Source organism: Anomaloglossus baeobatrachus, chromosome 4 (genome assembly GCF_048569485.1).
Source record: "Anomaloglossus baeobatrachus isolate aAnoBae1 chromosome 4, aAnoBae1.hap1, whole genome shotgun sequence".
In the NCBI taxonomy this organism is placed as follows: Eukaryota; Metazoa; Chordata; class Amphibia; order Anura; family Aromobatidae; genus Anomaloglossus; species Anomaloglossus baeobatrachus.
In genome coordinates, this window is record NC_134356.1 from 76,447,235 (window position 1) to 76,473,959 (window position 26,725).

At 40.6% G+C, this 26,725-nt stretch overlaps 1 protein-coding gene across 11 annotated transcripts in view; it reads right to left on the reverse strand.

Annotated features, from left to right (window-relative positions):
- The window catches only part of LOC142303212 (protocadherin alpha-C2-like), a 465,288-nt gene that overhangs the window by 56,358 nt on the left and 382,205 nt on the right, over window positions 1-26,725 (reverse strand). For all 11 annotated transcript variants that reach the window (XM_075344416.1, XM_075344424.1, XM_075344422.1 and 8 more), the window contains exon 2: window positions 147-205. In XM_075344416.1, coding sequence (XP_075200531.1) covers window positions 147-205 — 59 coding nt within the window. The remainder of the gene's footprint in view (window positions 1-146; window positions 206-26,725) is intronic.

Sequence of the window (26,725 nt, forward strand, 5' to 3'; positions counted from 1 at the left end):
GATACTATGGAACTTCTAACTTTTTCAAGGTAAATCGAAAAATACTTATGAAGAATGATTTCAGAGCACTATATCTTTGCTGTCTGATAATGTTTTCTTGGTTTTGTGTCATATGTATTGAAATATAAAATGAAATATGTACTCACCCCTGCATTGCAGCTTTTAGTGATGCAGAGTAACGCCAGTCTGGGTTAGGATGTTTTGGCTGAAGAAGCAAATAAGAACAAATGTTTAGTTCCAGTTAGAAATTCTTTAATGTATGCAATCAATGTCAACATAAAGGATCAAACATTTGCACTGTGTTTGCCAATTTTTGTTATCTTTTACATTTATTGACAATACTTGATTTACCATTCTACAAACTGAATTTTGTTTTAAAAAAATTTAAAATTAAAATAAAAATGTTGGATAATATGGCCAACAATTGTAAACATCCAGTGGATTGATTAAAAAAAGCATGTGCATAAATGTGGACCCTAATCATAAGAAAAAATCATGATTGGATGTTTTTCATTTAAATTGCTCAAAAATGTAAATAAAAATTGATTTAGTCATTAGAGGAGACAGGACCCCGTATGTGTTAGGAGCCATCTGCAAAAATCGGAAGCATCTTGGTAGCAAAAGACTACAATGTAGAATTAAAAATAAAGTATTTGGATTATTTCTTTGACAAACCTGGAGTTCTTCTGCACCACTGTTGCCAATATGTGTAATAAAACATTTCCAACAAATACCTTTTTATGTGTTCTTAAATAATTGATATCACTACAGTGTAAGAGTGCATTAGCGTTCTGCTAACTGATCGGATTTTTGGTTCTTGAAAGTCTTCATTATTTTGTTCACTATTCTTTTTTGTACTGTTAAATAACTGTACAAACCTTGACACAATACTGTAAATGTACAAAAAAAACCCACATCATGTACAAATTTGTTTTTGAGAAAGTACGGTAGGTTATACGATAATTACTACTTGCGTCTAAAAGGAGAATAATATCTCATGTGGCTTAAAGCCCATTTAGAGGCCAAAAATAGGGATACATTTCTTAGTTTCCGACTATCGTTGTGTCTAAAAGGGTTGGCCAACACCCAACAAACAGGCAAAATGATCATTTATTGAATACAACATTTTTTAAGCTGGCTTTCGTCTACTTCCCTTTGAGCAGAGCCCCCATATTTCCCTGCTCTTGTAGGCTGATCTGATCTTTATGTATCTCTAACAATGGCGGGAAGATCAGAGATCCACCCACTGCTGTTATCTAGTTAAATCCCGCTGCCAATCTCTGGCTGGGAGAGCGTCATTCCCCGCTACCATCAGTGGCTGTGTGACATGATTGTGCGGTGCCATCAAAATGGCCTTTTAGTCACCCATTGATTTTATATTTATATATCATTGTAGGGATCCACAAGCATGAGGGCCCTTGACGCGGGTTGTGGGCAACCGTATTCTGGCCATAATACCATCAAATACCTCATATATATTTTATATATATATATATATATATATATATATATATAATCTTTTTGCACATAACATTTTATACAGGATGCAGCCAGGCTCCTTAATGTAGGCCTTGTATATTGGAGTCCCCTTCCCTGCATGGTGCACTTAGAGATTACTGGGCAACCCGCCTAGTTGAATATTATGGGTGTAACAGGCTGCTAGCCAGATACTGTGCACCTACATGTGTGAACGGTGCCCTATACAAGTCACTTGTGTACAATTTTATCATCCAGCAATCGCATCCTCCGTCAATTGGAAGTATGTGTGTGATTTGCTTCTCTTGCACCTGTGATGCCTCCACTTTATTGGGGGTCTTCCTGCATCCTGCTAGTGCATTAGTTCCTTGGCCTTGGCAGGTTATAACTGCTGCCTTCTATTTGCTGTAATTCATTAAATCCACCTATATTTTATAGCAATGTATTTCGTTTTCATGTATACTAGGATGAGGTTGATGCATTTGCACCAGGATTGGGTTTTCTTTTTATCTTTGGTTTGTGTGTTCATCTGCTCTGTGAATGCATTTGACCAAAGGATCCATTAAAGAGCATTTATAACAAACTGCATCTAGGAATACAACTTTCCTGTCTCTAACATATTTGTAAAGGCAATCTGTCAGCAGATTTTTGCTATGTTAGCTGATGTTAGTCCAGCATGCTGCAAGGGTTAACACAGAGAATTCAGGGATTCCTGTCTTGTCACAGTCTCATCTGTTGTTTATTTGCTATGTTTATTTAAGCTGCAGAACCCTTATCATTTCTCAAACTACAATGTCACAAGCACATCAGTCCCCTCCTATGACTTACACATCACTGTCATTGTACAATCTCTACAGAGCGCCTGGTGTGGGTGGTGCAGCTCTCTCAGCTCTGCTACATGGCTAAATCTAAAAATTCTGATTGTGTCAGAACGGCTGCACACAGTAATCTAAGTGATACATGGTTGGATTCGGGGTCTCTTTGTCTATATCACAATGTTCTCAGATGAGGTGGCAAAAACTTGCTGACAGATTCCCTTTAAGTTTAATAGAGGAATAAAGTAGTATATTTGAATATGTGTCAGTTCTGGTGCCGGTGAATATAAGTATTGATATAAAAGAAGAAATAGAATAGTAATGAGTTCAGTGGTCGGTGGTGATAAGAAAAGGGGAATAATAATGATTCTGATGGTCAATAGGGCTGTCAAAGTTGTGGAATTTATGTCTGTAGATGCAATTTCTGCAGGTCATCGATGTCAACAGAGATGCCATTACAACATTCAATAATGGAGGATGAGTGCTATAGAAAACCTAAAGAAGAGTCTGCTGCAGTGATCATAAATATTGTCATGTCATGTCTTTGTGCTGTAATGTATGCTCTTTGTTCTCTTTGTGTATTTGGGTATAAAATCCCCTGGCACATGGTGCTCGCGGTTACACACCCACGTAGGTTTCCATCTCCTTGAACATCTGTTGTATTGCCTGTATTCTCATTCCTCTGGACCTGCTCCGTTGTGTTTCTCAATAAACCTCATTCTCTGCTCAAGGACACATTTTCTCCATCTTAGAGGGAAGAATCTCAAAACACAGAGAATGGAAGTTCATTCTCCAGAGTCAGGTTTTTTTTTGTAAATGGGAACAAAAAGTTGCAACCATTAACGGCCATTCCAATCACCCGTGAACATTAAAATATTCCCTGATTCTTGTCTGTCCACTCAAGCTCGTCTTGCCCCTTCCATCCTATTTTCTAAGTGTGCACAGTATGTTGTAAGGTTATGCCACTGGAGACAACAACCAAAACATACAATTTTTATTTTTGAATATGACTTGTATGATAATAAATTTACTGGGGAATATTTTGCACATGAATGTATCTGGGTAAGATAATTTTCTGCCATTGAGCAGTTTACTATCGTGGAATATTAAGCTAAAACCATGTACTCGGTTGACCAGTGAACTACTTGACTCATTATTTTGAAACATATGATAATGTAAAAAGTGTTAAACTAAAATCCGTCACTATATAACCTAATTAATACTAACATTTTGTTTACGGGATAGAAACATTTTTGTAAATGCCTTCATATGTACTGTGGGCAGCAGGAAAAGAATCTCATAAGGTCAGTGTTATATAAACTGTGTTGAGTCCAAACTGGTTTTCAGTATGGCAGTAAGATTATACCACCAACTAATCTTTGAAAAACTGAAAATATCTGCGCTGATGTAGGATTCATATAAAGAGACCAGGACACATTAACTAAGATTTTAATCAACGCGTTTCAAAGTATTCCAACTTCTTTATCAGGGTACAACTGAGTAAACTTGGTTGTATCCTGATGAAGAAGTTGGAATACTTTGAAACGTGTTGAAAAAAAAATGCACCAAATCCTGGTCCATTTGTCTTGATCTCTTCATATGAATCCTACAGTATTGCAGAGAATCCACATTTTTCCTTTCTCAGTTTACACCTTGGCTTCATGGTTCGTAGATTCTGCAACAGCGGTCATATTATAGAACCATTTTATCATTGTCTAAAGGCCACTTCACACATAACGAGATCGTAAACGAGATCGTTACTACGTCACAGTTTCTGTGACGCAAGAACGACTTCAATTGCGATCTCGTCACGTTTGACACGTACCAACGATTCACCCCCTGCTGCGAAATCGCTGATCGATGCCGAACAGCTTGGGCCATTTTTGGCTTGTTGGAGTCCTGCTGGGCTGCATGAATCTGTATGTTTGACACCCTATTAACGATTTCGTTGACGACCTAGATGAGATGCACGAAGGCGTGTTGTTGCGTCCCCGTTTCCGCGCCCCTCTCTGCACCGATTGGTTAGCTGCAGGTGCGGCTTCGATCCGAAAAACACACCAACAAAGCGACCGGGTACAATGGACGAAGGAATCAGGGTGGAGACGCAGGTTCTATCTCAAAGCAAAGCGCAAAAGAAGTGACAAAGGGTGACGCGATCCAAAATTTAACCGCTAGATACGCCCCCTGCATGCCCAATCAGAACGCAGTATTGGCCGCCAATGAAAGCGGAGGGGGTATGGAAAAGGCGACGCAAATGCACGCCTACGTGACTCACTGCATTTTACTATGCCCCTAATGGGATTGGAATCGTTAACATAGTTGCTGTGTGACAGGGTCCCAGCGATTTGAAAGATCGTTATACGGGACGCATGCTCGTTCATAAACTCGTTATGTGTGACACCCAACATGCGATTTCAACAACGACTCATAAACGATCCAGAAAGTGTGACGTAGTAGCGATCTCGTTCACGATCTCGTTATGTGTGACTGGACCTTTAGTCACAATCTCATAGTGAGCTGACAATCTGCATATAATCCACATTGTCCAGTTAAGACCCTATTGTCACACAGAGTTTTGCACAAAACTCGCAGACTGTCTCATGGCGATGTCAGACTCTATTCACATTGCAGAGTCTGACACGTTGTCTAATGGTTTCACTGGTGTTTCTGGTCAACACAGGAAGACCTGGACGTCAACCTGTTCTCTGCTCATTTACAGAGCGGCTAGCAAGAGTTAACCTCTGTTAGCCTGCTTGTTAGGCTTCTTTGATCACATGTTGTAAGGAAGTCAATCACTTCTGCTGCTGTCATATTTAAGCTGGAGGAAATCTTCTAGCCATGCCAACTATAGTTTATGCTCTTTTGGCCTATATTTGTAATGTCAAAGACTTGCTGTAGAAATAATTGCTTTGTGCTTGGTATTGTTGTTGAGCTATCCGTCCTCTTGTTTCCAACCTGCTCTGGTTTTCCTCCTAATGTCTTATTATCTTATACCTCTGTGTTTCCATGTTGTGTGATAGAGTTTTGGTTTCTGCAGTATGTCTATTTCTGTGGCTTAAATCCTGTCCTGAACACCCCCCACACTGGGGGGAGGGAGTGGGGGTATAAGATCAGGACTGGTCAGGAGCACAGCCAGGAAGAAGACTCAGAGCTCCCCATCATTAGCGGTATCTCTGAGAATAGGGATAGCACAGGGCTCCCTAGTCTGAGGGTCAGTTTAGGGGCCACGGTTTCCCACTCTCTCCATAGTCCCTTGTGACACCTATTACACTTTTCATTCCACAGCTCCTGGTTTAAACCTAAAAAAAACAAAAACTATAAATCCTCATATGAGCAGTAGGAATAAAACAAAAGAAAGAACTGGACACAATGGACCTGGTTGCAGGTTCTCTTTAAGGTTATTTCTTAGGTCGAATGTACTGATAACCTATTACTAAGATATTTCACTTATCACAGACTGGTCAGGATTTGGCATGGAGCACCCCAATTAATACTCTGTTTTCAGTGAGCAGAGCAAAACAGTTCTGGCCCCGGTGTAGTGACTGTTCCTGGGTACTGAAGTTCAGCGCCTACTGGACCTACAGCACTCAGGAATGGCTAATACAAAGTGAATGGAACTGTGCTGCTCTGGCTTCATCCAATCACAGTCTGAGCTGGAGACAGATGATCGGGGTGGGTGCCTGGCATCATACTCCATTTGATCTGATATTGATAACCTATCCTTCAGATATAGCATCAAAATGGTAAGCTTGGAAAATCCCGATAAAGCGTTGGATTTTTTTTTCCATTGAGCTTCATACAAATGTTGCAAATCCACATTCAATTAATGTAAAGCTGGAAATTGCATGGAAGGTGCGATGTCACAAGCCATATCAAGGAGTCAATGCTAAATATCCAACTTAAATTTAAAACTGTTTAAAGAGAAGCTGTCAGCAGTTGTGACAGCTAGAACATTCATCTGCACATGTGCCGTCCCTGTGAATGACAGTGCTTGTGTGATATTTCAGTGTCTGTGACCCGCTGTCCCCGCCGACATTTCACGCAAGCGCAATCACTACTTGGGGTGGCGCATGCGCGGATAGATATTCCCGGTCTTCCAATGTCATCATGACATTTCTGTGTATGTGCTGGCCCTGAAATAATGGTGCCTGAGCAAAATTTTGGCTGGGGAAGGGGGGTTTTGAGAGCAGGTCACAGAGAAGAGAGACCTGACAAACACTGGTAGGAGGCCGGCGCCGGGAAGTGAAAAAGACAGAGAAGCCATAAACCAAGATCTGCACCTGGAAGCTCATTTGAGAAGATTTTGTCAATGCGTTACGAGACAACAGAGACAATAATCTATAATATAAAAGTACAGAATTAATCAACTTTGCATTTACTTTACTGTGATGATGCTACTTTGAAGTCTAAAAACCCGCTGATAAGTTCCCGTTAATAACAGGCCATATGTGTCATGCTAGGTACAGGGGAGTACCAAGTGAACGGTGAAAGGGAAGATAAGGAAAATCCTGTGTCTAAGGGAAAGGGAAGATGGTGACCTCTGGCCAAAACTACAGCTGGTCTCTCACCATCCTAAATGGGTTCCGCACCTATGCACCAAGCTGGATACCTGACCCTAGGTATCCCTACTGCTGGGTCCTAAATAGGGAATAGATGGGATGAGCTCTTTGTCAACCCCACTAAACACTATAGACAACAAGGAGGAAACACAGGGGGAAAATGCATGAACTACTTATCTACAGGTGACACAGACGTTCAGCAAAGTTTTCAGCAACAATACCACAGAGAAGTACAAGCTACATGCTTGCAACCAATACTTGAATAAACTGAAAATATCACCAGCACCAGTCCCAAGAAGGAAGCGGTATTTAAGCACCAAGAGAATACTGATGTTCAGCAGCTGGGTCGAAAGCGAGCTCCTGCTGGGTCCGAAGGGGAGAGAGATGAATCCAGCAGGAACGCTACCTACTACAATGAATACTGACAGCAGGAACAATGGAAAGTCAGTGAGCATTCCGTGCAGCCAAACGCTGTGACCTTCTATGACCAGACACCACATGACTGTCTGTCACTCGAGACACAGCCATGACAATATGGTAGGCTTTAATGTGATGTCAATAATTAATCAGCCTATTGCATCAGCATAATCAATTTACAAATCACTTATATTACAAAGCAAATGAAAGGTTTAGTGTCCCATTAAGGACTCTGCTGTGGGGCCATGGAGGTTTGGTCCATTTCTGATCAGATATTTACCATATGTGTGAAGGAACAAGCCTGTTAGGAACTAACCCAAAGATCACTTAAAGGAGACAGAGATGTGAGGTCCTTCTAACATGGTTGTTCGGAGTCAGGGGTTAACCAACACCAGAAGGGTGATATCAAAATAATACTAACTATATGACCCCAAAACTTGGGTTCTAGCATCACATCTCTGCTTTGAACTTATGAAAAAAAATAATGCAATGACTAAGCCAAGTCTGAAAACAACCAGAACACTGATGCTCATTATCATAATGTAATGAAACCATCAACAATTTTCTTTTCTACATTACAGTCATCATATATGCTTGGCATATCTGTACCCTTAGATGTCCTTCAAAGACAAAGTCATAAAGTTCTTTCATCACACTCGTAAAAACTCTAGACGGAACGTCACTTAACATTATTCTGCAGTATTTTTCAATATGGTGTTAATGCAGGGAAAACGCCAGGTGAAACACAAAGACCACTACATTATTTATACTAAAGGCACATAAATATGACCGCTCGGGCAGCTGCTTTTGGAACAAACACATTTACAAAAATATCCTGCTGTATTGTATTCCAATGGTATTCCTAAATATAGATCCACCTAAGGCCATGTCTGTGCTCTGTAACATTTCTATCACATGTCTGCTTGGAAGAAGGGCAAAATCCAGAAACATCGCTTAAGACTGTCTGCTGTTTTCTAAAGCGGATGAAGATTTTTATTGTCATTATGTACAGTCCAACGCACATATTTTCTCAGAAAGACGACTAAAAGAATTATGATTTTAACTCTTTAAGTGTTTATGGGTTTGTGGTCCTGAAAAACTCAATTCTAGAAGTCTATTAAGGAGGGTCAAATAAACTGCATACGTGATTAATATAGTCTCTCTTATTAAAGGGAATCTGTCAGCAGAATTTTGTTATGTAATCTGAAGACAGCATGCTGCAAGGGTTAAAGGGAACTTGTCACCAGGTTTTTCCTTTATGAGCTTTCGGCCACCACCAGTGTACTCTTATATACAGTATTCCAAATGCTGTATATAACAGCCCAAATACCTTTATAATACTCACCTAGGGGGCGATCCGGTCTGATAGGTGCCACTGGTCGTGGATACGGAACCTCCTCCATCTTCTGCGATAACCATCCTCCTCCCAAGCCCTGTGAGCATGATGCGTCCTGCGTTATTGACAGAGAGGTCTCTAATGCACTTCTGCGCATGTGCAATTTGATCTGCCCGCTGATGGCAGATCAAAGTATTGTAGTGCACATGCACAGGCGGTCTTTGACCTTTCCTCACGTCTGCGTATTACAGTACTTTGGTCTGCCCTCAGCAGGGCAGATAACAGTGCGCCTGCGCAGGATGGCAATGCCGGACTGTGTGGATGATGCAGGACATATCATCCACAAAGGGCTGGGAAGAAGGAGGACGGTGATCATAGCAAAGAGGAGACGCTGGACCAGAGAGCAGCGACACCCATTGGACTGGCCCGCCCCCTAGGTATTATAGAAATGTTTTTTACTTTATACAGAGCGACCTGGGCTCTTACATACAGCATTATACTGGTGGTGGTCGCAGCTCATAAGGAAAAAATCTGGTGACAGTTTTCCCTTTAACACAAAGAATTCAACAATGTCTTATCAAGGTCTGTGGTGTAGTGTACTTGCAATGTTTGTATTTGCACCAGCAGCTTGTCATTACTGTGATTAACTGGTGCGCGGGTACTCATCTGGCTCTGCCCCTTCTGTGATTAGCAGCTCACTGGCTATAGACATTTTACATTGACAGCTTGCTGTGGGTGGGGGTAGCATTCTGAGCTCTGCTGCATTGCTAAATCTAAAAGCTGTGTTAGAATCGCTACATCCAGTAAACTAAACGATACATCATTGGATTTAGGGTCTCTTTGCCTACATCATGCTGCAAAAAACAGCTGACAGATTCCACTTAAATTTGTAAGTGGAAGAATTAATTTTCTATAATTCTATACTAATCCCATCCTTATAACTGAAAAGGGTAAGAATAGCATTTACTGTACATGGTTTGAGTAGGTTATAACAATTTTAGATTTGTTTCAGGAAAATAAAAATAAATTACTACAAAAAAAATACATTTGCAATTGCTAACTCATGCACGTGGTTTAAAGATCTGTAAAACCTTTCCTCATTTGGATAGTCAAATTATTTTGCAACTTTTTCTTTTGATACTTAGAGCCTAATTTGTGTGTTATTCTCTTTTTTTATCTTTATGATTTTTTTTACTTTTTCACTTCAAAGGTCCTCTAGCATACATTAAAAAATGTTTTACTTTAATCTGTTATTTTAGATTTTATTTTTTGTTTATCCAATTTACCCTCAAACTGGGCTAGCATATTAGCCGCAATTAAAGGGAACATTTAGCCTATTGATTATATACTGTATTAGAGTTGCCTGGGGCTCCTTGGACCCAGCAGCTCATGTTTCCTCCCAGGAGTCCTTCAATCACATGATCATTCAATCCAGAGGAGGAAGCGCTCTCACTGATTTATATTCTGTATAGCTTCATAGTTCTGTAAACAAAAAATTATTAAGTCTTCAACATAAGACTAGCTAATGACAGTAATGCAAACATCCCAAAAAGCCTCATAATGATACGAAGGGCTGCTGATAAGTCTTTGGCTTTGTGATCTTTTTTTGTTTTTTTGGTGACGAATGTCACATCACATGAAAGCTTTATGTGTCTAATATATGCTTTCAAAATTTTGTGTTTGTTGAATATGGCAACAATGTTCTACGCACGCAGGAAAACAAAATGGCGGAGTCTAATGCGATATTCACAGAAACTGAGAGCAGAGGAGTGATAAAATTCTTGTTTCTGCAATGAAAATCTGTGAAGGATATTCATGGTGATATGTCGCAGACATTGGGGGATCAATGCCCTTCATATTCCACAGTTAAGAACTGGGTTGCCAAATTTAAAATGGGCCACTTCAGCACCAGTGATGAGGAACGTCCTGGATGACCGAGAGTGGTTGTTGTTCCAAGGATCGTACCAAATTTCATACCATTTCTGATGCCATGGCTGTTAGGAATGACTGGTTTGAGGCACAACCGAAATCCTTATTTTTGCCAGGCTTAAAGAACTTGGAATATCAATGTAAGAAATGTATTGACATCACTGTAGAGTATGTGGAATAAATGTACAGTTTCAATATGGCAACAATGTTCTACGCACGCAGGAAAACAAAATGGCGGAGTCTAATGCGATATTCACAGAAACTGAGAGCAGAGGAGTGATAAAATTCTTGTTTCTGCAATGAAAATCTGTGAAGGATATTCATGGTGATATGTCGCAGACATTGGGGGATCAATGCCCTTCATATTCCACAGTTAAGAACTGGGTTGCCAAATTTAAAATGGGCCACTTCAGCACCAGTGATGAGGAACGTCCTGGATGACCGAGAGTGGTTGTTGTTCCGGAGATCGTCGATGCTGTGTACAAACTCATACTAGAGAATCAACGAATTTCAGCTAAAGCAAAAGCAAACATCATGGGGATTTCCCGTGAAAGTGTTTGTCATTATCCACATGAGGAAGCTATCTGCTAAGTGGGTCCCCAAATGTTTGACAACAGATCAGAGAAGCATGTGAGTAACAACTTCCCGGTCCATTTGTCAGCTTTCTGGACTGATAACAACTTCCTGGATCGACTGTTCACTATGGATGGGATCTGGATTAATTTGTATGACCCTGAAAACAGGGAGCAGTCAAAAGAGTGGAGGCACAGTGGTTCTCCTCGTCCAAAGAAGTTTAGGGTACAAAAATCAGCCACTAAGGTGAAGGCGTCTGGGATAAGGAAGGCATGCTGCTAGTGGACTACCTTCAAAAGGTTTCCACCATCAATGCAAGGTATTACATTGAACTTTTGGACCAATTGAAAGCAGCTCTGATGGTCAAAAGGCATGGAAAGCTGTCCAAAGAAATCTTGTTCCTGCAAGACAACGCCTCCACTCACACTGCACAAGTGACCATGGCAAAACTGGCAGAGATGGGCTGGTTGACTACCTGCCTTATTCACTAGATCTAGCTCCCTCCAACTATCATCTGTTTCCATACCTGAAGAAACACCTCAAGGGTACCAAATTTCATACCATTTCTGATGCCATGGCTGTTAGGAATGACTGGTTTGAGGCACAACTGAAATCCTTATTTTTGCCAGGCTTAAAGAACTTGGAATATCAATGTAAGAAATGTATTGAAATCACTGTAGAGTATGTGGAATCGCGAAAACCACTTAATCACACCTCTGTAAAAATAAATTATTTATTCAAATTAATGGTAGAAAAATATACGACACCAAATATCTGACATAGACACGAAAACACAGTGATCAAATACGGCCTAGTGGAGAGCAGAGGGAGCGTGCAAAGATAGATAGTTGATAGTTTAATGGCTCTCAGTGAACATTTGATGAACCCCCGAACATTTATTTAGGAGGGGGGGAAACGCGTCGGGAGGAGCTGTGGGTACCGGTCTCGTCGGGCCCATCAGCTCTGTCCTAAACTGCTGTTTACAGTACCTGGACTGCAGCATAGTCTGCAATCCTAGTCAAGGAACCAACAGATTTTAATACATTATATGTTGTCCTGGTCGTCTCACAATGCACCTGGTGGTGGTGGTATAGGTCAGTGGAGTACAGGGATATATAGGGACAGCCACCCGGAGCGGGGAGTGTTCAAAACTTTACAACACTCTCCGCAAGCAGGCAGGAGGAGTTGAGGAGTATTGTAGTCCCTCCTAGTTCACTGAGAGCCATTAAACTATCAACTATCTATCTTTGCACGCTCCCTCTGCTCTCCACTAGGCCGTATTTGATCACTGTGTTTTCGTGTCTATGTCAGATATTTGGTGTCGTATATTTTTCTACCATTAATTTGAATAAATAATTTATTTTTACAGAGGTGTGATTAAGTGGTTTTCGTGTAACTCCACCTTGGTTGTTATCCTAATAGTGGTCTATGTGAGAGTATGTGGAATAAATGTACAGTTTCATCATCCTATCTCGTTTCTTTCTGGGTAAAACCAAAGACTTATCAGCAGCCCCTAGTATAAGCGCCTGCTCGGCACTATGTTTACAGCAATAGTGTAGACAGAAATGGTAATAAACTGTCTCTGCCTTCTATATGAGAAGTGTCACAGCCAGCTGACAGATGTATTCTTGCTCCCGAGGGTTCACAAACATCAATGCCGATTAGAAAGAGGACTGTCAGGACTTGATAGTCTATAATGGTCTAGAAATAGCTAGAGAATTTCTTGTTGAGACCCAACCGCTGCTATCATATTTAATATATAGGATATGTACTATATAATTAAGTTTTATTGTAGATTCATTTTAGTATTTCCAATTGTCCATAATTCCATAATTTAGATTGTAGCTGAGGGGCTACCATATGTACTGGCATTGTATTTCTCAATATTTTATAATTTAGGGTATATTATAATAATGTAATCACAGTATTCTCAGCAATAGACAGAGCTGAACTGACAAGTGAAACATTATGGCAGATACCAACGATCTAAGGCCAAAGTAAATCCACCGCTACTTAGTCGGATACATCACTCTTTAAAGCTCAATTACTAGGACTTATCAAATGAAAAGTGTTTCACAAATGCAATTTGCTTTCTCAAACCAAGTCTTCTCCATCTACAACATGCCATCGCGGCAATTTTATTGGTAATGAGGAGCCAATGAAATGTAGTGCCTAATGGTCCCAATCAATATTAGTTCAAGTCCTGACTATATTACTTATCACATTAATGGATTGTTAATTGTTGGTCTTCGAGTGTGACTCTAAAAACCTTTCTGTCCATGATTTTTGGCTGTTGGCCGAAACAAAAAATTCAAAAAGATAGTAGCAACAGTGATTGTTAAAGGGAACCAGTCACAGCAGATAATGCTATTAACCTGCAGATATGGGGTTAATAGCATTAGGAAAGTGCCTGGCCGCAGTACAAAGTGCTGAATGGATGAAATATATACAGCGTACGGATGGCATTCGTGTGATATGTACCAAAAAAACCCGGATGATACTGAAATTAATGGGGTTTTTTATGTGTAAAAGATGTGCAAAGATTGATAAATGCTAAATATATAGATAGCTATGCAGCTTGTACAGCTATATAGCCAAATAAATACATAAATATAATAGTATTACCAATTGCCACCACACCAAGGAAATTGGAAAGAGTCGGGCAAAGCACCAGAATTGCCACATCTAATGGATGCACCACTTCTGGGTTGTCCTGCTATTTTTAGGCTGGAGAGGGCCAAATAACCATGGAGCTTTCCCAGCCTGATAATAACAGCCCCCAGCTACCTGCTTTATCATGACTGGCTATGAAAAATGGGGAAGACTCCAAGCCGTTTTTTATAATTATTTATTTTATTTATTTTTATCTATCTATCTATCTATTCTTTCTATCTAATAGCTATCATCTATTATCTATGTATCTATCTATCTATCACCTATCTATCTATCACCTATCTATCTATTTATCTATCTTTTTTTCTCCATCTATCTAACTTTTATCAATCTATTATTTATTTACTGTATTTCAACATCATGCCTTTTTTTTGGTATGTGTCACACGAATTTACAAAATGAACCGTGCCACACATGCTTTATTTGATCAGAAGTGTGAAGGAAGCCTTTTGCATGCCAATGGCTGACCATGTAATACAAGGATAGTTTTCCAGAACAAAATGTGTTGTACTAGTGGCTTTTCTCTATGAGTCACACAGCATTTTATCCGAAATCACATTTGTCTTTTACATGCCCTAAAAAAGCATAGAGAAAGGTGATACCATCAATGACAACCATTTAATCATTGCACACACTGGGGTGAGCCTGCACCGGAGATTCTATATCCTTCTAGTTTACAAAAAAACCCAAAGAGCTGGATAATTCTAGTAATATATTAACACCTTAGTAAAAAAACAACATTAAATCTTTGACATAAAGGGAACAGCAGTAATATAAAGATCCTAATATGTCTCAGAATAATATAAGGATTATTCGCCTCGGGGTCATACATGACTTGACCATAATAGTCTTATCTAGTCTACTTTCAGCATTGCTCCTTTGCTTATTGATATGTCACATCCTCCTAATGAAACAATATGATAGAAAACACCTCTAAGGTTGATAACAAATATATTACAAGATGAAAAACATTAGTTCTGCGGCAAAACTCGCCTAATACCGTCAGGCCCTGCTTAGTAGCAAACTGTTTTGAGTAATAAAACATGACATTTGGTGCCAGAGCCACTGTCATCTGCTAAGTAATTCTGCACATCAGAACGAAGATAAAAATAAACGACAGATTGGAAAACAGACACCGGCAACTGTCAGCAGAACACATGCAACTTAATTTGGCGTAGCGCACATTGCTGTGGCCGGGGTGAAAACACATGAAATCCTATTTTCTGGCACCATTTTTTATCAGGAAACAAAAAAGTGAGATAGCGATAACCATAGAGAGAAGAAGTATCTTTAATGCCAAATATTCGAAACCAGCAGGAAAGTGATAATTCATACACATCGGGTCTGAGCAAGTGGACAATTTCCAGTCTTTTTTGCTCACAGTGCTTGTTTTTGTGTATCTAAACTATATACTATACTTATCACTTATAGCATTTTTAGGGTTTTTCTCAACATAACACTTCAGTTGCGTACTGCTGCACTGGTTCATAGCTTAATGTTTGCCGAGGGTTGATGCTCTAATGATTGACATTTTGGTCCAGTGCTATGGTTGAGTTGCTGCCGCACCAACCTGTGTTCTCTCCGAAGCTGTAAGCCAGGAGTCCCCAACCTGTAAGTCGGGAGCCACATGTGGCTCATGAGTCCATGATGTGTGATTTATGGCTGTCTCCAGCTTGGTTATTAGATCTGTTAATCAGTATAACCCAAACGCCTATACCTAAGATGTAAACAAATCCACTAATCAAAATTCAGAAATATAGTGGGTCTATAAAGTTTTGACAGGTCCACTGCCCAAATTAATAACATGAACAATGGAAAAATTATTGGAACAATCTCACCGGTATACGGGTGTTGTGTATATGTCCCATGTAAAGGATTCTGTCCCTTTAAATTAGGAAAATGAGGGTGGGCTAGTGACAATACTCTCGATGAATTACCATGCTGAAGAGGCTTCCTGAAGAGGCTTCCTAAAGACACTTCCTACGTGTTTCGTCTAATGCTCATAAGGGGAGGAAGAGAACTCAGCCGGTCAAGCTATATGATGGCACTGGCCGAACATGGAGTATTTGATGCCAGGTATCCCAGCATGGTGATCCGTTGAGAGGGTATTGTGTGGTTTCATCACTAGCTCCCCCTCATTTTCCTGATTGTTCCAATTTTCCATTGTTCATGTTAATAATTTGGGCACCAGACCTGTCAAACCTATTTATAGACCAACTATATATCTGAATTTTGAGGAGTGGGTTTGTTTACCTCATAGGTTTTGGCATTTGGGTTATACTGATTAACAGCTCTAATGAGCAATATTTTTGTCTGTCTTTCAAGTTGTGTGTGTTTTTAATGTGGCTTTTTTAACCAATTAATTAAAAGCTAAGGGGTACTTTGCACACTACGACATCGCAAGCCGATTGCTGCGATGCCGAGCGCGATAGTACCCACCCCCGTCGCAGCTGCGATATCTTGTGATAGCTGCCGTAGCGAACATTATCGCTACGGCAGCTTCACATGCACTTACCTGCCCTGCGACGTCGCTCTGGCCGGCGAACCGCCTCCTTCCTAAGGGGGCGGGTCGTTCGGCGTCACAGCGACGTCACACGGTAGGCGGCCAATAGAAGCAGAGGGGCGGAGATGAGCGGGACGTAAACATCCCACCCACCTACTTCCTTCCTCATTGCAGCCGGGATGCAGGTAAGGTGATGTTCCTCACTCCTGCGGCTTCACACACACACAGCGATGTGTCCTGCCGAAGGAACGAGGAACAACATCGGTCCTTCCGAAATTATGGAAATGACCGACGCTACACCGATGATACGATTTTGAAGCTTTTGCGCTCATTAATCGTATCAAAAATGATTTACAAACTACGATGTCAACAGCGACGCCGGATGTGCGTCACTTTTGATTTGACCCCACTGACATCGCACCTGCGAGGTCGTAGTATGCAAAGTACCCCTAAGTTTTATTAGTGATTCACTACCCAGGCTGAGACATTTCTCCAGCTTTGTGCATAAGCACCAGGACTAGCAAACAGCCATGAAGAGCAGATCTCCAGATGGTGACTTGTAAGTAGCCCCACACAGAAGAGCACATCAGGAAGGGGGAATGGTAGGTATCCTTGGATCTTGGTATAATGCCTTAGTGTGATTTCTGTGGAAAAGCTTTGGCTGTCGTTACACCATGATAGGGTGTCTAAGTATCACTACTGTGAGGGCGGTGGGAGATTGATGTGGCTCACGACTCCCTCTAAGAGCTGAATGTGGCTTCCGACCCTCTTGCAGAGCTAAATGTGGCTCTCAAGGTCAGAAAGGTTGGGGACCTTTGCCTCTGCTGTATCAGAAAAGTGTTGTGGCATGGATGGTCTTACCAGATCAAAGAACTTCAAAGCAAAAGAGACCAGCCACCTTTCATAGACCGCAGAGGTGGCCGGTCATTTTGGGCAATGAGCAGTACATAATAAACTTACAATCACTCTACTTGAGAATCAAGATGATTTTTAATAATAGGTAAATTGCTAAGTTTTTGTTTTTACGAGAACTGTGCAATATTAGCACCGGAGGTGAGTATAGGCCTATTTATTTTTACAGGGGGTGAACAAGGAGAATGATGAGGGGTTGTCCAAGTAGTGGACAACCCCTTTAATATATTATTGCTACATACATGTAATATATCTGTGAACTGTAAAATATGGATCTAAACAATTATACGAAGCTAAGGAATGATACATTATAAGACGACATTAACTTTATTCAGGGAACATTAAACTAATGAAATACTCAATTCAATCAGGGATCTTTCCATCTGAATTATTTTCATGGGATGTGTGAAAGATTGCAAAGTGTAAAATGTAGCAATACCTAATATACAAATGGAAAGGATATTTTATCCTATATGTTGAAATTACTTTGTTTTTTTTATTGAAAAATGGCCCTGGTTTAAAGGCAACCTGTCAGCTGTATACTCACAGCAGAAAAGAGGGCAACCAGTCCAGTTAGGCCAGGCCAACACATCTAATGCACCAACAGGATGCAGACAAGCCTCTCAACATGATGGACACTTCACAGGTGCAAGGTAAATTGCACACTAGTGGCGCACATAGGGCACTGTTCACACTCGTATGTGCATGGTGTCCAGCCAGCAACCTATTACCACGCCCTTACTATTAGATTAGGCGGGTTACCCGTATACTATTCACTGCAGCACACAAGGGACAGAGACTCCACTATGCACGGCCGTATTAACCCCTTCAGCCCCCGGGCACTTTCCATTTTTGTTTTTTGCTCCCCTTCTTCCGAGAGGCGTAACTTTTTTATCCTTCCATCAATCTTGCCATATGAGGGCTTGTTTTTTGCGGGACGAGTTGTACTTTTAAGTGAAACTATAAGTTTTACTATATAGTGTAAAACTGGAAAACGGCAAAAAAATTCTAAGTGCGGAAAAATTGTAAAAAAAAGTGTGATCGTACAATAGTTTTTGGGATATTTTATTCACTGTGTTCACTATATGGTAAAACTGAGGTATCTATGTGATGCCTCAGGTCAGTGCGAGTTTGTAGACACCAAACATGTATAGGTTTACTTGTATCTAAGGGGTTAAAAAAGATTCACAAGCTTGTCCAAAAAAAGTGGCGCATGTTTTGCACCATTTTCCAAAACCTGTAGCGTTCTCATTTTTCGGGATCTGAGGCTCAGTGATAGCTTATTTTTTGCATCTCAACCTGATGTTTTTAACGGTATCATTTTTGCGCAGATGCTATGTTTTGATCGCGTGTTATTGCATTTTGCGCAAAATTTGCGGCGACCAAAAACGTAATTTTGGCGTTTGGAATTTTGTTTGCAGCTACGCCGTTTACTGATCAGATTAATTGATTTTATATTTTGATAGATCGGGCATTTCTGAAAGCGGCGATACCAAATATGTGTGTATTTTTTATTTTTTTTAACCCCTTAATTTTCAATGGGGTGAAAGGGGGGTGATTTGAACTTTTAGGTTTTTTTATTTTTTTTCATTTTTTAAAACTTTTTTTAACTTTTTTTTTTATTTTACCAGTCCCCCTAGGGGGCTATAGCGATCAGCAATCCGATCGCTCTGCACTATCTGCAGATCTCAGCTACAGAGCTGAGAACTGCAGATTTGCTGCTTTACTTTCAATGCCGGCTGTATTCCGGCATTGAGAGGAAGTGAGTCATGTTAGCTACAGGCGTCATCACATGACCCTGTGCTACCGTGGCAACCACCGAAAGTCACATGATCATGTCACGTGACTTCCGGTGGGGGCGGGGTAAGTGACTGTCATGGCGGCGTCCATATACATATCGCTGTCAGATTTTGGCAGCGAAATGTAAGGGGTTAATGGCCGCGGGTGGAAGCGATTCCACCTGCGGCTAGCAGGCACACATGTCAGCTGTTGATAACAGCTGATATGTGCGCGGATCGCCGCCGCCTGCCGGCGGCAGGGCTTACCGGCACACGATCCATGACGTACCCAGTACGTCATGGATCATTAAGGGGTTAAGAGGCCTGGCTGCACCCCGTATAAAAAAGTGCAAAAAATATATCAAATATATATGAGGTATTAGTTAGTAAATTGGCCAATGTACATAAGCCTGCAATCCTCATCACGGATCCTCATGCTGTAGCTCCCTACACTGATAAATATCAAAAATAGCAACTAAAAGAGGAAATTCTCTGCTGTGAGTATATTATATTACATTTTTGGGGGAGTTTTTATCTCCTTTTTTAGTTGCTATTTTTGAACCTGTCAGCTGCCTTAGTCCCCAAAACTGCCACTATGTCTCTACTGCACTCTATTTATAGGGGAACATGGTGAATAAAATGTGAGCAAAAGCTTCCCACTTCTGGCCTAATGACAGCTCCTTTTAATTACATAGGAAATTACATAATTGGAGTTTTTCCTCAATATACAATTAACTTAAATACTATGGTGTCTTCAAAGTTTTGGGCTTCTATATGTAATAATAGAAGAGCATTTGTGTAAAAAGAACAGACAAAGAGTCCTGCTTAATATATCCATCAAAAGAATATACAGGTTTGGCATACTTTCCATTTTTGTTCAGATCTCATTTTTTCTCTCAAATAAATTCATGAGTATATTCTGAAAATTTACGCGAAAATATAAATGTATCTGTCTGTCCGTTGACAACAGTTAATGGGGAACTGCTAGCACAGGAGGTAGTGAGCTCTCGGCAGTCTACCTCGGGAGGAAGTGAGCTCTCGGCAGTCTACCACGGGAGGTAGTGAGCTATCAGCAGGCTACCATGGGAAGTACTGAGTTCTCGGCGGGCTACTACAGGAGGTAGTGAGCTCTCGGCAGTCTACCTCGGGAGGTAGTAAACTCTTGGCAGGCTACCACGGGAGATAGTGAGTTCTCGGCAGGCTACTACAGGAGGTCGTGAGTTCGCTGCAGGCTACCACAGGAGGTAGTGAGCTATCAGCAGTCTACCATGGGAGGTAGTGAGCTCTCAGCAGGCTACCACAGAAGGTAGTGAGTTCTCGGCAGGCTATCACAGGAGGTAATGAGCTCTAGGCAGTCTACCGGGAGAGCTAGCAAGATCTAGGCAATCTACCATGGGAGGTAGTAAGCTCTCGTCAGGTTACCACGGGGGGTTGTGAACTCTCGGCAGGATACCACAGGAGGTAGTGAGCTCTCCATCAAAAGAAATCTTCTAGCGGATGCTGAATAAACATATAGCTGGGATAATTTAGGAAAACCTGAACTAGGAGGGGGTTGGACCTGATGGCCCTTGAGGTCCCTTCCAACTCTACCATTCTATGATTCTTTGAACTGAGGAGGGGCAGAGTAATGGTGGCTGGAGATCCTCTTCCATCGTCTTTCAGTTTTCTTTCGAGTTACAACAGCTAGAGCTTCTTACCAACTGTTGTAAATTGATTAAGGCAACAGCTTTGTTCAGGTAGTTGAGTGAGAGGGACTGAGTTTACAGAGAGGCTATGATCTCTGCTCATCATGATCTTCTTTCCACTGCAGGGGTGTAAAAGTAGTGAACAAAGGGTATGTGTAATCACTGAATGTACACATAATGTGTATAAAAATATATACAGGTTTGTAATGTGAATAAGATGAACGTATATGTGTGTAATGTATATACTGTACATAAGTGTAACGTTGATGTACAAATGTGTGTGTAGTGTTTGTGTGTGGTATACAGATATTTATGTTACATTTTAATGGGTCAAAGTGAACTTTTAGTTACATTTAGATGTGTCTATATTGGGGGAATACTGAATATTTGCCTTGCGGAAAGAAATGCCTTGGTACAGTGCTGCATATGACAGGACAAGCCAAAGTGCACACATCATATGGTGAATTCTGTGTATGCAGGGATATAATATATATATATATATATATATATATATAACTATATTGCATGTTAATATGTAATAGTATCATCCATAGACTCCACATAATTGTTCTCACCTTACTGCCCTTTCCCTTGGTATAAATTACCCTGCATGATGTGTGGTATGAAATGACCATCTTTTGATATCCAGCACCTCCACCAATCAGCTATGCTGAGCGCAGCTCCATTCAAAGTGTAGCAGCAGCTGCCAGGTGCTGCAGAGCAGCTTCTTTTCAAAACAAAATGAGCTGTGCTGCAGTACCACTCCATTCAAAGTGTTTACAGCCAGTCCCCACCGGAAAAGATAAAGATAATCTGCTATGCCTGGAAAACCCCTTTAAATATGGTTAAAAAGCTGTACGGATTTAAAGGGGAACAGTCAACACGTTTTTGCCTCCTAATCTGAAAGTAGCATAATGTAGTGACATAGACCCTGATACCAGCGAGGTGTCTGTTACTGACCTGTTTGATGTATTTATTGTAAAAGCACGGTTTTATCAACAGGAGATTATCACTAGAGGGCTAGTAAACCTGCTGCCATCTAGTCCTCCATATTTTTGAGCTCTGTATAATCCTGCCCCCACCACTGATACTATGCTGCCTATATATAAATGTCAGTATACACATAACCTTTTATATACCTTTGGTGTACCAGCTACAGTGTCCCACAAAATGTGCTATTACTCCCAAAAAGGGCTTTATATCACAACAACAAGACATTAAATATTATGTTATTTGTGATCTATATGGGAGTATTATGTATTATCATACTATTATTATATAATGTATTATTATATATTATACCTTTATTATATTATTATTATTATACATTATGCCATTATATTAATATTTAAGCGCATTATTCAAACACTATATAGTGAGAAAATGGGACGTCTCCAAGCAATAATCTTTAATATTAACTTTAGTTTGACTCTTGAAGATCTTGGGAACTTTAAAAACAAAACAGATGAAATAAAAAAACTTTACAATGCCGTCTCTGCGCAGTAATAAAGTCAAAACCTTGTAAAAATGCCGGTGTTAGCATAGAAATGTCAAGTAAATTTGGAAATGCCCTTGGAGTCTCTCAATCACTGCTCACTGTATCTCTGGAATATTAATGTGTACAATGTAGCATTGGCTTTACTTTACTACCTAGAACCAGAAGGGTATATATATATATATATATATATATATATATATATATATATATATATATATATATATATATATATATGTATATATATATATTAAAGAGGTTGTCTGGGAATATTAAACTGATGGCCGATCAGCTGTTCCCGGCGGGATGTGATGAGCTGTGAAGCTGCACAGCACAGCTTCAAATCAATAGGGGGTGAATCTACAGTACCCGGCTGTGGCCACTATGCAGATGATGGATCTGTGCTCTGCAGCTGTCACAGGTGATGTATTGATGGAACAGGGGCTCCTAAGCTAACCCTTAGACTCGAGACACTGCGCTGTCCCTTATCTCAAACTTGGTGGTAGCCAGGTTCTAGCCCCCAGCATGACCCTGACTCCTGTTTGAGCCCTGATCTTACTCACCCCAACCTGGGTGTGGGCCAGAAACCCAGTAACAAAACCCCACAGAAAAGACATAGACAAAGGAGAACAAAACTTCATACATATTGCACTCAAACACAAAGGGGAGACAATATGTGTACATGGGAATAAAGAAATGGGTATGGAGTAAACTCACAACAGGGAAATGTTCACTCCACACAGAATAGCAACTGTAGTTCACCATGAATGAGATAACCACTCAGACCGGGATCGCTGGAGCTATGCTGAAGCTATCTTTGGCGATCTACTACTACACTCCCCAGCCTTAAATAAGAGACCAGGTATGGTAATCAGCAAACTGACTCTCAGAAGACTTGCACACTGCTTTGAAAAGGATTAACTCCTGCATGGCTGGGAGAAGTGAAACAACTCAGCCGATGCCCATAAGAGCTGAGCACTAAAGAGAACAGAGTCCACCGCTGTAGTAGTAATCCGTGTGTACGAATCTGGACAGCGCAATAAAGCAGCTTCACAGCTCGGCACATCCTGCCGCCGACGGCACTGTGAAGAGCTGATCGATGAGCATGCTGAGTGTCACACCCCCACCGATCAGATCAGACCAGACAGCCTAAGCATAGGCCATCAATATATAAGAACTTCAAGTGCCTGGCTCTATTTTACTGCCACGAAACATATACCTAGCATGGTTCAGTGTTTGACAATCCAGCATTCTCATTTTCTTGGAATACTAATGCATATACTAGCAGATTTGTAATAATTTTACATTATGTATCAACCAAAATGGATACTATTAGATTGGAGTCGGCGAGTTCTGTTATTTACTTGGTGTTGCAAGTATAATACAAAATCAATATCCCGCTGATGGGACGGGCGGATCTGTTCCAGGAATTTAGGCCACTTATTAGTAAGTGCAGACCTTACAAAACCCAATTGTTTGCTGTTAAGTATTCTTGAAATAAGAGTAGCCATTCCCTCTATAGCTTCTCATCTGTCTGGAGCTAAGTGGGCAAAATACATTCTTTTTTCAATCTATCTACACTTCTGCAGTTGACGCCGAGTGAATACATACATTTCATTGAATATGTGCAATCACGTCATTTAAAGAGAAACTGTCACCAGATTTATTCTACTTTATCTGAGAGCAGCATAATATACACTGTGTGCAGAATTATTAGGCAAATGAGTATTTCGATCACATGATAATATTTATACATGTTGTCCTACTCCAAGCTGTATAGTCTTGAGAGCCAACTACCAATTAAGTAAATCAGGTTATGTGCATCTCTGTAATGAGTAGGGGTGTGGTGTAATGACATCAACACCCTTTATAAGGTGTGCTTAACTATTAGGCAACTTCCTTTCCTTTGGCAAAATGGGTCAGAAGAGAGATTTGATGGGCTCTGAAAAGTCCAAAATTGTGAGATATCTTGCAGAGGGGTGCAGCAGTCTTGGAATTGCCAAACTTATGAAGCATGATCACCGAACAATCAAGCGTTTTACGGTAAATAGCCAACAGGGTCGCAAGAAATGTGTTGGGCAAAAAAGGCGCACAATAACTGCCCATGAATTGAGGAAAATCAAGCGTGAAGCTGCCAAGATGCCATTTGCCACCAGTTTGGCCATATTTCGGAGCTGCAACGTTACTGGAGTATCAAAAAGCACAAGGTGTGCCATACTCAGGGACATGGCCAAGGTAAGGAAGGCTGAAAAAAGACCACCTTTGAACAAGAAACATAAGATTAAATGTCAAGACTGGGCCAAGAAATATCTTAAGACTTATTTTTCAAAGGTTTTATGGACTGATGAAATGACAGTGACTCTTGATGGGCCAGATGGATGGGCCAGAGGCTGGATCATTATAGGACAGAGAGCTCCACTCTGACTCAGACGCCAGCAATATGGAGGTGGGTACTGGTATGGGCTGGTATCATCAAAGATGAACTTGAGAATGGAGTGAAGCTCAACTCCCAGATCTACTACCAGTTTGTAGGAGACAACTTCTTCAAGCAGTGGTACAGGAAGAAGTCGGTATCGTTCAAGAAAAACATGATTTTCAAGCAGGACAATGCTCCATCACATGCATCCAACTACTCCACAGCGTGGCTGGCCAGTAAAGGTCTAAAAGATGAAAAAATAATGACATGGCCCCCTTGTTCACCTGATCTGAACCCCATAGAGAACCTGTGATCCCTCATAAAATGTAAGATCTACAGGAAGGGAAAACAGTACACCTCTGGGAACAGTGTCTGGGAGGCTTTGGTGGCTGCTGCACGCAATGTTGATCGTAAACAGATCAAGCAACTGACAGAATCTATGGATGGTAGGCTGTTGAGTGTCATCATACAGAAAGGTGGCTATATTGGTCACTAATGTTTTGGGGTTTTGTTTTTGCATGTCAGAAATGTTTATTTCTAAATTTTGTGCAGTTATATCGGTTTACCTGGTGAAAATAAACAAGTGAGGTGGGAATATATTTGGTTTTTATGAAGTTGCCTAATACTTCTGCACAGTAATAGTTACCTGCACAAACAGATATCCTCCTAAGATAGCCAAATCTAAAAAAAATCCACTCCAACTTCCAAAGATATTAAGCTTTGATATTTATGACTCTTTTGGGTTGAGTGAGAACATAGTTGTTGATCAATAATAAAAAAATCCTCTAAAATACAACTTGCCTAATAATTCTGCACACAGTGTAGGGGCAGATACACTGATTCCAGTGCTGTGTCACGTATTGGTATGCTTGCTGTAAGTTTGATAAAATTATTGTTTTATCAGCAGTAGATTATCACTAGAGGACTTGTAAACCTGCTGTAATGTAGTCCAACCACGCCCCCACCACTGATTGGCAGCTTTTTGCATATGCAGTGTACGAAAAGAAAGCTTCCAATCAGTGATATGGGCGGTAATATATATAACTTAGCATAAAGCTGCTAATCAGTGGTGTGGGCGGGGTTATACAGAGCTCAGCATTCAGAGAACTGGAAGATCTGCAGCTGATAAAACATTTTTTAATCAAAACTGCAGTAAGTGACACATCACTGGAATCAGGGTCTCTGCCCCCACATCATGCTGCTCTCAGATGGGGGAGCAAAAACCTGCTGACACATTTCTTTTAAGTTACTATATCATATAGAGAATATACTTTTCTAATCTGATTGCAGATTTAACTATTGTATTTTCTTTACGAGATTATGTGGCAGCCAACATGTCTGACCAGGCCTTCAATGACATTAAGCATCATTAGTACCTGTCATCTGGGGATGACTCATCGAGTTTTATTATTGATTAATGAGGACATATTCTGTGACTTGTGTAAGGAGGGAGAGGAGGCGAGCTGTGACATCACCTAATGGATCCTGCGTTTTACTCTCAGATGAGACTCCTGTCATTGAAATCCTACCAGTGATGTTAATGAGAACATTTCTGAAAAATGATCTCTATTTCTATAAAACAGGAAGTTTCACCCATCCTTAGGGTCAGTGATCACAGAAAACTGCTTTTATGTTTTTATGATTTTAGGCATCAGGTTTTTTCTACATGTTATTTTATATTGTTTTATATTTTATTATTTTTATTTATTACTGTGGAAAACAAGTACAAAAATGTAAGCAATAGGTCATTGTCTGATGATGCATTCACAATAGTGAACCGTTTCTTTTGCTTCTGTATATGACAATGTTGTATTCCAGAAAATCCAGGTTTATAGCTTTAGCTCTAGTTCTATAATTTTAATCTATAGTATTTTCCAGCGTATAAGATGACTTTTTAACCCCTGGAAATCTTCTCAAACGCCGGGTGTCGTCTTATATGGCGGTGCACAGTGCTGCATGAGCCCATTGTTTAGTAATGCCCTCCTACCGGTACACAAAATAAACATTATTCTCACCTGTCCTCCAATCCCGCGGTGCCTTCAGCTTCTTCTGGCAGACTGCAGACCCATAGACTCCTCCGCGATAGAGTCCTGTACACGGGGCCGCCGCTGCTGCCGTCATGGCTTTACTGTAGTTGAATGCTTTGCGGTGCCGTAAA